At 34.9% G+C, this 13,262-nt stretch overlaps 1 protein-coding gene across 5 annotated transcripts in view; it reads left to right on the top strand.

Moving 5' to 3' along the window:
* LOC103696693 overlaps nucleotides 1-13,262 on the top strand; it is a 39,429-nt gene that overhangs the window by 23,860 nt on the left and 2,307 nt on the right. For 3 of the 5 annotated variants that reach the window (XM_008778384.4, XM_026800996.2, XM_008778383.4), the window contains 11 exons: nucleotides 1,316-1,511; nucleotides 1,660-1,751; nucleotides 1,879-2,097; nucleotides 2,349-2,602; nucleotides 2,694-2,918; nucleotides 2,992-3,213; nucleotides 3,317-3,370; nucleotides 3,562-3,627; nucleotides 3,735-3,872; nucleotides 4,169-4,222; nucleotides 12,399-12,458. In XM_008778384.4, coding sequence (XP_008776606.1) covers nucleotides 1,316-1,511; nucleotides 1,660-1,751; nucleotides 1,879-2,097; nucleotides 2,349-2,602; nucleotides 2,694-2,918; nucleotides 2,992-3,213; nucleotides 3,317-3,370; nucleotides 3,562-3,627; nucleotides 3,735-3,872; nucleotides 4,169-4,222; nucleotides 12,399-12,458 — 1,580 coding nt within the window. The remainder of the gene's footprint in view (nucleotides 1-1,315; nucleotides 1,512-1,659; nucleotides 1,752-1,878; nucleotides 2,098-2,348; nucleotides 2,603-2,693; nucleotides 2,919-2,991; nucleotides 3,214-3,316; nucleotides 3,371-3,561; nucleotides 3,628-3,734; nucleotides 3,873-4,168; nucleotides 4,223-12,398; nucleotides 12,459-13,262) is intronic. The other 2 variants (XR_003383366.2, XM_026800997.2) reach the window with 2 other exon arrangements.

Raw genomic sequence — 13,262 nt, 5'->3', positions numbered from 1 at the left:
ACTACCTGATCTCATCATATGAAGGACCATATTGCATTGGTGGTCATGCATTTGAATTTGCATCCCATTTAGCTTATCCTTCTTCATATTTTCTTCATCAATTAATATGTATATTGCAGTAGAAAGCCATTTATATTTATCTTAATAAAAAAAATGAAGTAGCTAGCATCTACTTCATACAATTCTCTGGTTCCTTGGGTCTTTTTTGCTTGTGGAGTAAGGTAGCTCTGAATAAATGGTTTATCCTACTCCTAACCCACCATAGCCAGAAGCAGATCCATCCTATAAGGTGGAATAGGTTACTCCGAGTTAATGGAAAAAGTTGCTCTGCTTACTTCTTAACTGCCTCTTGGCCCATAAGATAAAGTCAGTTGCTGAAGAGGGTTTGGTAGGTTCAATGGAATGTGCATGTTAAGAAGGCATCCCACTTAACACTAAACTGAATGCAGCTCTAGAGATGCATAATTTGTATTATTGTAGTTTACTGGAACAAATGAGAGTCTATTAATGTAATATCGTTAGATCATGCATAGTACATGACAAAGTATAGATGTACTGTTAGCTTATATTTATGGCACAGTATGAAAATGGTAGCCCATTAAACAAGGTTTCATGGTTCCTGCTTCTAGAATAGTACACTTAGTGGTACTTCCTTTCATGGTTTAAGCAGCTTTCTGTAGAGAAAATTGTGACATCCTGTTGCATAGAGATGGGTTTTGTATTAATGAATCTTGTAAATGGGAGGTTATATGTAAGGATGTGCTGTGCATGGCTAGCCATGTCTACAGGGGATGCTATGTCAATGACTTTTGGATAAATGATGGTATAAATGCTTTATAGCATCATTTGGCTAGAAATGTTTTCCAAGATTGTAAAAATTGAACTTTAGTGAACATTGCCTCTTTCTTCGTGGTTTGGACTATTTTTCCAAGCCTAGTTTAGTCTTTTGATAGTGCTCCCAGTTTGCATGAGCTTAAAATGCATAAGAAGTGAGGTTTGTTTTGCTTTCTGCAAAGATTTCTATGGCACAGCTTTCTTTTGCCCAAGGTTTGCTCAAGAATAAATCACCAATTCGACTGGGTTCTTGCAGGTTGAAAGCTTTCTGTTATAAGTCTTTAACTTTAATTGGTTTTGTAAAGCTGACCCTATGTAGGGTAAGGCTCACAGCTTAAAAATTAGATGTGCTGCTTTGTTAAGTTGTATTCTTATGTTTTTAGGGCTGAATCATCCAGGCTTATAGCTTTTCTGTCGTTTCAATAAAGCATTCTTCAATTTCAATTTGGGTCTCATGATTCTAACAGTATGTTATGGACAGGAAATCAAGTCAAAATGGAAAGGAATTACCTGTCTGATGCACATCGTGAGAATCGAAATACAGTGGATGGGGGTGAATCTGGTATTAGTCAAGTGGACGAGTCCAATGTTGTTTTGCCCAATGCATTGGAGAAAAGTTGCTGGGAACATCCTTATTGTGATGTTGATGTGAAGGATTTTGCTAAACCTGATAACAAGTGAGATTACAGAAAATTATTTGAATGCTTTTCCATTACGGTGATAGTGATGCTTGTGATATATTTACGATATTACCTTGTTGGCATCAAGAACTGAGATATTGTGATGTTTTATTTTTAAAATATGTAAGTTATTTTGGTTATGCAGATTTGATGAATCCTTTTCTGTTTCTCATATTCATCCATTCATCAAAAAGAAGTTGTTACAAGCGCAAAACCATGTTAAGCAAAAAATTACAGGTAAATCCTCGTTTACTATGAGGGCAATGATTATTATTTTACTATTTTCTTTAGTGCCTCATTATTCTAAACATTTGTCAGTTAGCACATCATAATGAGAAACAAAAATTCTCTATATTTTCTACAGAAGCTACTAGCTTTGCTTGTCCTTGCTATAATCAACAATCTTTATCTTCAACCCGCACTAATATGAATCATACATCGGATGTGGCAATTCTGGATGAGCTTTCAAAAGCCAAAACAATGGGAATCTTAGAGCTTTCCCCTGAAGATGAAGTGGAGGGCGAAATATTATACTTACAGGCTAGGCTACTTGATAATGCTGTTGCGGTCAAGAATAGCTGTGGTGATCCACCTATCTTTTGATATTTTTATAAAGTTTTCTCTGATATAATCATGTAATTGTAGATGGTACTAGAGTAAAAGAAAAATAGCATTTACATAAAAGAAAAAAGCAAGTCAGCTTTTAAATATTGGTGGTTTGAAACTTCAAAGTCTATTTTGATGGTACTATTTTATCTTTCATCTGTACTAGATTTTATCTTTATGCATTTATATGTCCTAATGATCAATATTGGTTCACATTTCACCTTGCAGATGATTTAATTTTTAAGGTAGTCCAAAATCTTCCTAAAGAGCTGGATGCTGTGAATAGACGAAAATGGGACCTAATTCTTGTGAATCAGTTCCTTCGCGAAGTTAGGGAAGCAAAGAAACGAGGAAGGAAGGAGAGAAGGCATAAAGAAGCTCAGGCTGTTCTGGTGGCTGCTGCTGCTGCGGCTGCTGCTTCTTCAAGGAATTCATCAGTAAGGAAAGATGCAAGTGATGAGATCATTTCCAATAATCAAGAGGTTCTGACTTTCACTGTCTTGTTGGTTTGTGTCAGTTAAATTTGTCTAAGATAGTGCACTTTGCAATTGTTGATTTCCTTCTTGTCAACAGAGTCCTATAAACGTTAGTGCTGTCTCTAGGAGAGCTGGGCTACACTCTTCATTGATGCTGCGTACAAAGGATTCTTCAAGATCAGCTGTTGCTAAAATGTCACCAGATGAGCATTCTGGGATATTCCAGATTGCAGATTTTTCTAAAGAAAATGCACTCTCTTGTGACATCTGCATGCGAACTGAGACAGTGTTGAACAGGATTTTTGTCTGTTCCAGCTGCAAGGTAATGGCCTTGTCCATGCCTGTTTCTAGTTCTTATTTTGCTCATCGAGTATTAATTCTGATGTGCCTGGCAGGTTGCCGTTCATTTGGATTGTTATCGTAGGCTTAAAAATCCAATTGGCTCTTGGAAATGTGAGGTTTGTGAGGAGACGTCCTTGCAGCCTACAAGCCCTAGAAATCAGACAGATGGTTGGGATAGATTCCATGTTGTCACTCAGTGTGGTTTGTGTGGTGGTGCAACTGGTGCTTTCAGAAAATCAACAGATGGGCAATGGGTTCATGCCTTTTGTGCTGAGGTAAATTATTCTTGCTTTGATGGTCATTTTCATTACACCAAGCATCCTGTCTTTTAGTCCCATGGGATGTTCCTTCTCATATAAGAAATCTTTGTTATTATAGTGGCTGTTGGAGTCAAAGTTCACACGGGGTCAAGATAATCTGGTAGAAGGAATGGTAATATATTTCTGTCACTGCCTATTAATTTTTGAAATATTCTATTTTTACTTTCAACACCATAGTTTATCTATGTTTAGAGTTTTATAATGAGGCACTTGTATTGTCATGGTGGCTTTGCATCTTTGCTGTTTTCTATTAGATGTATAATATCACAGGTAGCAGTAATTGCCATATGAATTGTACATCAGGATACCATTTCAAAGGGAAAGGACTCATGCTGCATCTGCTATCGGGATATTGGTGCATGCTTAAAGGTTTTACTTTGCTATATTATTTTTCTTTCTGGTATTCTGGTGGAGGGGACAAGGAAACTGCTCTAAGACTTTTAGTCTGCATTAACTATTTCCTTTCTTTCATGCAGTGCAGCTATGGACACTGCCAAATCACTTTTCACCCTTCCTGTGCTCGAAGCGCTGGTTTTTACATGAATGTGAGGACCACTGGTGGCAGGCTCCAGCACAAAGCTTATTGTGAGAAGCATAGTGTGGAGCAAAAGGAGGTCAGATCTTAACTTTTCATGTTAGATTAAACCACCAGCTTTTATGTAACCCTAGTGTGTGTGTGTGTGTGTGTGTGTGTTCAACCACGTTGCCAATTAAAACATGCCCATTTATCTTGAAGACAAAAATTCCTTTCACGTTATTATTTTAACTTCTTGGATCTTAATCATTGTGCTCCAGTTTTTACCATCAAGGAAAAGTGTTTTCACATCTTAATTATACATTTACAGTAGTTTACATGAAATCTATTTTTTTTTATCTTTTTCCTTTTTTTTATTTTAAACAAAATCTACAGGCTGATATCCAGCACTATGGAGCAGAGGAGCTTAAGAACATAAAACAAATACGGGTTAGTGACAACATACTGTATTTTGAATCTGTTACTAGTGTAGATTCTTCCACCTCTCTTGTTGGAAAATTTTCTGTTTTCATTTTTGTGCCTGTATCACTATCTAAATGGGTTCCTGATGCTTGGCTGTTGTGATTAAGTGAAAAATCTTTTGTTCTGTTCTACGTTTCAAGAATGCCTTTCTTAAAATTAGTTGCATCCCTAGAAGAAGCATTGTCTTTATCAGTGGCATTTAGGAGGAAAGTTCTTGTCAGATATCTGATTTGATACTATAAAGTTGATAAGTTAATAAGAAAGAAAATTGATTTGTTGATAAATAAATTTGGAATATATATGCTGTTCCATTTCAACTAATTGCTACTGAGTTTTAGCAAAAAAAATTGACTGGTACTGAGAAAATGTAGAAGCTACAGGAATGACATTTTTTCATAATCCCTGATTTGACTTTATTTGTTAGTTTATATCAAAAATACGGTGAATGTACGCTGTACATGGAAGTGGTCCAAAGCGGGGATTATTGAGCATTTAAACTTTATTTCAAAATCTTGTCATGTTATCAGTATTTTATCTGATTCATCTAAATTGAAAATTATTTATTTTGAACTGATTTATTAGTAAAAGCCTAGTGAATTGATCAACTGCTTGTTATCCTCTTTGTGTGTTTTGGGTGGTAGAACTATTAAGTTTCAACTTGATGGTAGCTAAAATTCAGTTATGATCTTGGCCACAGAAGAGTGTTCTTCATCTGGTTTTATTACTATCATAATATGACAAAAGCCACTAGCTAGAAGAGATTGTGTGCACGATCTTGGTTGCTCATGTTTTGTATAGGAACTTCAGTAATAGGCAATGGGCATGTGACTATTGTACATTCATCATGCATTTAAGAATTTTACTCAAAAATGAACCACTTGTTAGTGTAGGATTTTAATTCTTGGAACCGAATTTGTTGACTGGAACAGAAAATTTGTGGACTAAGATATAGACAACTACTTATTTGGCCTAAGGTCAGTAATTAGAATGTGTAGATTTTCATGACTACATCAGAAAATTTCAATCCTTTACTACAACAAGGGTGATAAATGATCAGAAAAGGTTTTTTTTTTCTTTTTCTTTTCATGTTAGTTTTTGTATAGTATTATTTTAGTGTTGGAACAAAGGAACTTGTTAACCTTTTCATTGTGTTATTTTGCAACTGAAAGGTAGATTTATGAAGATGCTCATGAATTTAACGGTAACATTGGACATGAAGTATTATTATATTAAATGAATTGGTTGGTAGTATTAATTCACTGAATGAAACTTGCTAATGAGAAGAAGATGAAATTTACTGGGCTGAAACTTCAAGATTATGCACTTATTTGGTGTAAGAAAGTAGATTATCAGGGAAAAATTACATGGAAATGAGAAAATGCAAATTATGGTTGCGGCGGGATGGTGATACTGGTGGTCACTGTTGTTGTGCAATAGCAATCATGATAGATGAGGTGCTGTCTGGCTGGTTGTGATAGACTGGTTGTGGTGACAGTGGCAATGGTGATGGTAGCATGGAGCGACAATGGTGGTATTGGTAGCTAGTGGTAGCATTGTTATGTGTGGTGGCGGCAGCAGCTGAAGCAGTGCTAGCTTTGTAAACAGAAAACTTGGAACAAATATCAGGAAGTGGAAATTTTCTACTATGAAATTTTGCAAATGTTTTACAACCATAGAAAGTTAGAGTAGGTGTAGAACATGTTCCAGGCAGCTGATACTGATTTTCCATTTCTAAAAATAGATGATGACCAATAAAGGATTGCTAAACAATCCCATACTTCATTAATTTTTTAGGCATAGATTTCTGGATCTCTTCCTTTTCCCCTTACCATGTACTTTTTAACTATTAGTTTTTCTGCATCATTGTCTTTTTCTCTTTGTGTGTTTTTCACGGGTGGGGGGGGTTCTGGATGTCATCAGCTTAGTGCATATAAATTAAAAGGCCATATACAATTGTAGTGCGTTTCAAAAATTCAGTTTCTAAGTTACAATATCATTTCTATGCTCTGAGTCATGCTTTATGCACCTGCTTATCAGTGCGAAGGGTATCTTATACCCTTTCTAGCCTTCTCGTTTCATTGTCTACTAGTCTTTGTCAGGTGCAATGCACATGATAGGTCTAATATTTGTGGGGACTTGGAGAGAGTCTACTCTTTCTCTCTCTCATATATATAGTGTGGGTTTTGTGAGACATTGCTTATTAAAATCTCCATGCTATGCTGGGAAAGTGTAATTATTAGGCGAAGGCTTTGCCTTTGGGAGTCAGGCTTCGCTTGTAAAACTATTTTTTTTAACGTTAACTATTAATGGAGCTAACAATACTTATGATATTACATAAAGTACAATGCTTGGAGAAATAAAACCTACTCATGTTGTTTGATTATAGTTTATGGTCTTTTCTCTCTTTATACAAAATCCTTTTCTTTTTTATTTTCACAAAGTAGACTGAAAGGAAGGACCGATTGATGTTGCTTAGTAAAAGTCTTTGGTTGACTTTCAAAATAAAGAAAAGACATGGGGAAGTTCTTCTACAAGCATTAGTCAAAAATTTGCTTTTAGAATAAGCTAAAAAACTAGCATGTGGATTCTGCTCATATAAGCTTGCTCCTTGTCTTTTAAATATGGCAAGCCTTCTCATAGTAGTTATATAATATATTGACAACCGAAACCAGATATATAAAAATGCCTTCCATCTTCATCATCTAAAGAAATTATACCATGAAATAAGATGGTGCATATCCCCCATGTCTTGAGTGTTTTCACCGAACAGTCTCCATTTTAGAAGATATATCATCATCAATGTTTCTATCTATTAATTTTTGTAATTATGCATCAATGTTTGTGGTGCTTTTGTTTGGTGAGTATAAACTAGATATACCAATTTTAAGAAAAGTAATGTTATAGCAGGTGATTTATGTAGTTTCTAATATGATAGTGTCAATTGTATCGTACATTCCTCAAAAAAAAAAAAAAGATATTGGCAATCTTAACTGGATACGGGATATGGTTGTCAAGTGTCCATGTGTGCTAAAGTATTTGACATGGCAATCTCGAAAAACTTGGATATGGGGAGACGATTATATATATATACATATGTGCATGTGTATATATTTGCATGTACCTATTGAAAAAAGCAACTGGTAATGAGCACAAAAAGTGAATGGCTGTGAGTTAAATGAATTTGAACTGTGTAAGATTGGTAAGTTGGAAGTGCAAGTTTCAAATTTGGGTAAAATAGTATAAAACCAGCCATAATAATAATACACCAACTCAGTCCCATTCTGGATAGAAGAAATCCTGCCATGATACTGATTCTGTGGGGGATAAAATAATAATTTATAGAAAAACTGCAGTTCTTTTAGAATAAAGTTTACCTCATTTGCTCATATTAGTGCTTTTTTATGAGATTGCACCAAGTTTCTCGCTTAAGCCAAACTAATTTGACCAGCTTACCTAATATAACTTTGAACTATTGGGCCTAAGGCAAGGTGATGCTTTACCCATTTCTTCTTTGCCAATGATATGAATTAGGAAGGCTTTAAGGGATGTTGGTGTCATGGATTTGAATGGTAACATCATAGTTAATTGGGTCCAAATGGAAACTTCTGCATGAGTTTAACTGGTGTAGTACTTGGTATTTGAGAAGAGATCGGTTCAACAATATTTTAGTGTATATACTCGTTGATAGTTGGGATGGTTCAAATACAAAACTGGAAGTTCAAAACATAAAAATTATTTAACTGTAAGTCAGCAAGGAGAATAAGATATTTTACTACAGATGCATGTAGAAACAAACGCATGGAGGCAGACAGTGAATCATTGACACACAAATACACACAGAGACAGAGAGAGAGAGAGCAAACAGTTTTACCTTTGGTTTTGATCTTAAATCATTTCCATACTAATGGTGGTGGGCCAACTGAATTTAGAATTTATAACATTAATCAGTAATCAAGTTATCTACAGAGAATCGATAATCTGGAGATTCCGTATGCATCTAGTTTTATAAAATGGATAGCTTTGGATGTTGGGATATGATTTATGTTTTAAAATGATTCAAACTTGCTAGTGCATTGCTGATTTAGGAACTTTGCCTATATGTTGTCCATAGTTGGTTCCAAGCCCAGTAAAAGACGGTTGCGGTAGTTGATGACCATCCTAAAACTATATTCACATTCCGTAAGTATGAATTCATATAAGAAAATCATTGGGGCATTCCATACTAGCGACGACGTGCTACATTGGACCCGTGGTGTAGTGAAAAGTGAGCAAGGGTTAACTAGAATGTTCCTCAGAAACGATGTGCCACATCGACTTCCGAATGTGGTGGAAAGTAGGCAAAGGTTCTCATGTTTTAATGGATGGATATGGGTAAAGAAGTTAGTTTAAGAAAGTAGGATATGTTTAGCAACTCAGAGTATAGGATCATTGACAAGAAAATTATGGAACTAATAGATAAAATGCTTAGGAGGAGCAAGGTCTGCCAGATCGACTCGTACTAATTGTACCATATCGTACTGGTAAGCTACCGATATTTTGCTCCATGTAGGATTCACTAGCCTGTATTGGTCCGAACTGAGTGGAACCATCCTGTAGTATCCAAAATCGGGGTGTGTACCATACCATAATAACTTGTACCATTTGGTTTCCAGTGGTCCTATGATAAAAAAGTGAGAAAAAAGTTATTGGAATCTATTTTGGTTTGGGATGGTACCATATCATACCATACGTAACATACTAATTGGTAACATATGGGTACATACCCGGTATCGAGATTGTGGACAAAGAGGAGAGTTAAAATGCGTGCAAGAGGCTAAGTAGAAAGAAGGAAGAGCAAAGAAAGGTGGAAAGATAGGTTATAAAATTTGGTATCCTGGGAAAGATTGGAAGAAAAATGGAGTAAAAACTATTGTAAATAAGAGTTCAAAAAATGAGGTTTTAGACATTAACATAGTCTATTAATATTGTTAGTGCTTATGCTCTTCAAGTAGGATGGGATAATGATTTTGGGAGGATATGGATGGACTAATTCAAGAGATTTCTAGTGGATGAAAGATGGAGAAGATTTGAATGGCCACATGGGAGAATATAATATAGATTTCGAAAGGGTGCATAGAGGTTACAGTTTTAAAGTTAGAAACGAGGATGAAAATGCCATTTTAGAGTTTGCGATGGCATATGATTTAGTATTAGCTAACGCTTTATTTAAAAGAAGACTTTCAATTGATAATTTTTAAAATAGATACTGATAAATAGATTTCTTCCTTATTATAAAGGTTGATCGAGATTTGTGTAAAGATTGTAAAGTTATACTAGGTGAGAGTTTAACCATTCAATAAAATTGGTGGTTTTGGATGTGTGCATTAGAAAATGGAAGAGGACTAAATAAAATGGGAAACCAGGAACTAGGTGGTGGAATTTGGGAGGAGAGAAATAATGTTTTTTTAAGGATAGAATGTTGATGGAAGGAAAATGAGATTTGGATGGGGAAATCAATCCATGTAAGAAGATATGGCTAACTGTATTAAGAAAGTGGCTATAGCGGTATTAGGAGAATCAAAGGGAAAAGAGGCATATGGTAAGGAAACTTGATGGTAGAATGAGAAAGTTCAATTGTCTATTAAGGCTAAAGAGAGTATTATAGAAGACTATCTGATTGTAGGAATGGATAAGCGTATGACTGTTATAAAGTGGCTAAGAGAGAAGTTAAGAAGTTGGTACAAGAGACTTGATACAAAGTCCATGAAGAGTTATATCGCAAATTAGAAATTAAGGATGGGGAGAAAGATATCAGATTGTAAGACTAAGAGAGAAAGGAAAAGTAGAAGAGACTTGGGTTAAATGCATCAAAGATGAAAATAAAAAAGTTTTGATTAAGGAGGATGAGATCAAAGAAAGATGGAGGAGTTATTCTGATAAGCTATTTAATAAAAGTTATGTAAACAATTGAGGATGCCTTACTAGTTCCATTGAGGGTAGAAATATTAAGTATATACATAGAATTAGAGCATTTGAGAATGAGACTTTGAAAAGGATTAAAATAGGAAAAATGGTTAGACTTAATGTAATTTTTATTAAGATTTGAAAGTGTTCAGGTGACATAGAGGTAACTTGGCTGACTAATTTGTTTAATAAGATTTTGAAGACATAAAATGTGTGATGAATGAAGAACACTATTGTACCGATTCATAAGAATAAAGATGATATTCAAAATTATTCTATCATAGCATTAAACTCATGAGGTATAATATGAAATTTTGGGAGAGGATGATTGAGCACAAATTAAGGTGTGACACAAAAATATTAGATAACTAATTTGTTTTAATGCTGGAAAAGGTGATTATGGAAGCTATTTTTCTCCTTTGGAGCTTAATAGAGAATATAGAAAAAAGAGAAAAGACTTTCATATGGTTTTTATTGACTTGGAGAAAGCATATGATATGGTTTCTAGAGAAGACTTATTGTAGGTATTAGAAAAGAAAAGTGTTTTCATTAGACATATTAATGTGATTAAAGGTACATGCAATAAAGCGGTTACTAGTGTAAGAACTATCAGTGGCAATACTAATTAGTTTTCAATCACAATAAGTTTGCATCAAGGATCTGCTCTAAGTCCTTAACTTTTTGTGCTGGTTATGGATGAGCTTACTAGGCATATTGAGGACAATATTTGGTGTATGCTATTTGTGGATGATATAGTCTTAATGGATAAAACTAATGTTGGAGTTAATCATAACTTGGAATTATGGAGGTGTGCATTAGAGTTTGAGGGTTTAGGCTCAGTAGGGCTAAGGTAGAGTACATGGAATTTATAAAATTAGAAATAGAGATCAAGATGGAGTAAAAATTGATAATCATGAAGTTCATAAGAGTGATCATTTTTAGTATCTAAGATCTATTGTTCATAAGAAAGGGGTGATTGAGGAGGATGTTGTTCATAGGATTAAAACTGGTTGGATAAAATGGAGAAGTGCAACTGAAATATTATATTATCGTAGGATATCTGCCAAGTTGAAGAAAAAAATATCCGACAGTCATATGCCCCGTTATGCTTTATGGTACAGAATGTTGGGGAGCTATAAGATATATGCATAAGATGAGCATGACCAAAATGAGATTATGGAGATGGAGGTGTAGTAACACGAGAAGATATAATAATAGATCATTTGTAGAATGGTAGTGGTAGCACTGATTGAGGACAAATTGAGGAATGGAGGTGTAGTAACACGAGAAGATATAATAATAGATCATTTGTAGAATGGTAGAGGTAGCACTGATTGAGGACAGATTGAGAAAAGGATGACATAGATGGTTTGGACATGTACAATGTAGACTGAAGGATGTGCTAGTATGAAAGAGTGATACATGCAGAAAGAGAGATAGAGGTTTACCAAAACTCATGGGATGAAGTAGTAAGAGGAGGGATAACAAGTCCAGAAAGGAAAGGATAAGCCAAGCAAGAAGGCAAAGAGTGGTGCTGGGTTGATAAGGTAGGACGATATTGCTACATTCTTCAGAATTTGTGGCCCTAAAAAGTGTGGAATGGAGGAAAAAGATTCATGTAGTTGGCCCAACTAGATTGAGATTAAGGCTTAGTTGAGTTTTAGTGCATTTCTAATTTAGGATATGTAAACTATGGTCCACATGTGAATTTCTCGTTTATATGTTTCATGTGTTTTGCCACGTAATTTTTACTTAATACTGCTTATTTTGTACCCAATATGTAGTTTACTTGGGAAGGATTTTGAGCTCAAGTCCAATTTTGTTTAATGACTGATTGGATCATTCTAGTAAGCTGAGCAATTTTAATCATTCTATTCGGCATTTCACTTGTTTATTTCTAGTCCCCATGGTTTACCTTTTAGTTGTCACGTACAATTTAAAACCTCTATTTCAAGAAAGGAACTATGCATGTCTTTGATAATTATTTAAACAAAATCTATCTGGTGACATTGCATCTGAACTTCTTCAGTTATGGAAGACACTTTAGAAGCAAATGAAGTAGAGAATTAGACTGAAAATAATATAATTATGAAGTTTTATCTGATATGAATGTTTACTTTTTTTTATTTATTCAGAGCCTTTCATGCTTGCTCGTAACAAAAAACACAATTGATTCCACTAACTAAGGTTATTACTGCAGGTTGAATTAGAGAAACTGCGCCTTCTTTGTGAGCGAATTATCAAAAGAGAAAAGCTAAAGGTAAATAAGTCCCTTAGTGACATTAATGTGGTATTACTGAACACTACTATATGGTGATTCTTTTCATGATTAATGAATATGAAAGGTTCATAAGTCCTTTTTAAGGCTGCTTCAGTTCTTGTTTGAAGTGTGTGCAGTTTAATTTAATATCTGCACCACACATGTTGCCTTCCAATTTCTAATAAGTTGTGCATAAACTGTAGTTTTGAACTACTATAATGTAATACGTGCATGATGATATACATGTCTCAAAATCTTATATTAGAACCATGTCTTGAATGCTCGTAAAATTTTAGTCATAATCTAAACTTACAATTACTGCTGAACAGTTTGATCCTAAATTGTTTGAGTTGAAATTCAAGTTTGGACATGTTAATATATCTAGATTTAAGTTTGGACAAGTTTGATAGATATAATGGTAGTTTCCAACTGTTCTGTGAATGCTATATGTGCAGGTGAGTCACATAAATCCGTACCAGATAGATCCATGCCAGACATTTCCACATGTTGGTTGAGCATTAATTAAAAAAGTAGACATGCATCTGCAATGAGTTGGTAGATTCAGATATTGCCGTAATCCTAGATCTGAAATTTGCTTGGCCTTTAGCTGAATTTGGCAGTGGCATAACCTAGTCCCATTATATGAGTGACAGTCTAAGGGATCTGGTCCAAATTCCAAGTCTAAAAGGAAATCAGGTTGGGCCAAACTATACGGAACTTGACCTATTGACTTGAGCTTCTGACATGTAGGCAACAGTGACTCTCTTCCTCCACTTTCTTTTGGCCAACCCCTCTTGTCTTTTC

This window comes from Phoenix dactylifera, unplaced genomic scaffold (genome assembly GCF_009389715.1).
Source record: "Phoenix dactylifera cultivar Barhee BC4 unplaced genomic scaffold, palm_55x_up_171113_PBpolish2nd_filt_p 000365F, whole genome shotgun sequence".
NCBI lineage: Eukaryota > Viridiplantae > Streptophyta > Magnoliopsida > Arecales > Arecaceae > Phoenix > Phoenix dactylifera.
Note: the sequence above shows the minus strand (reverse complement) of the source record. Positions and strands in the feature narration are given on the sequence as shown.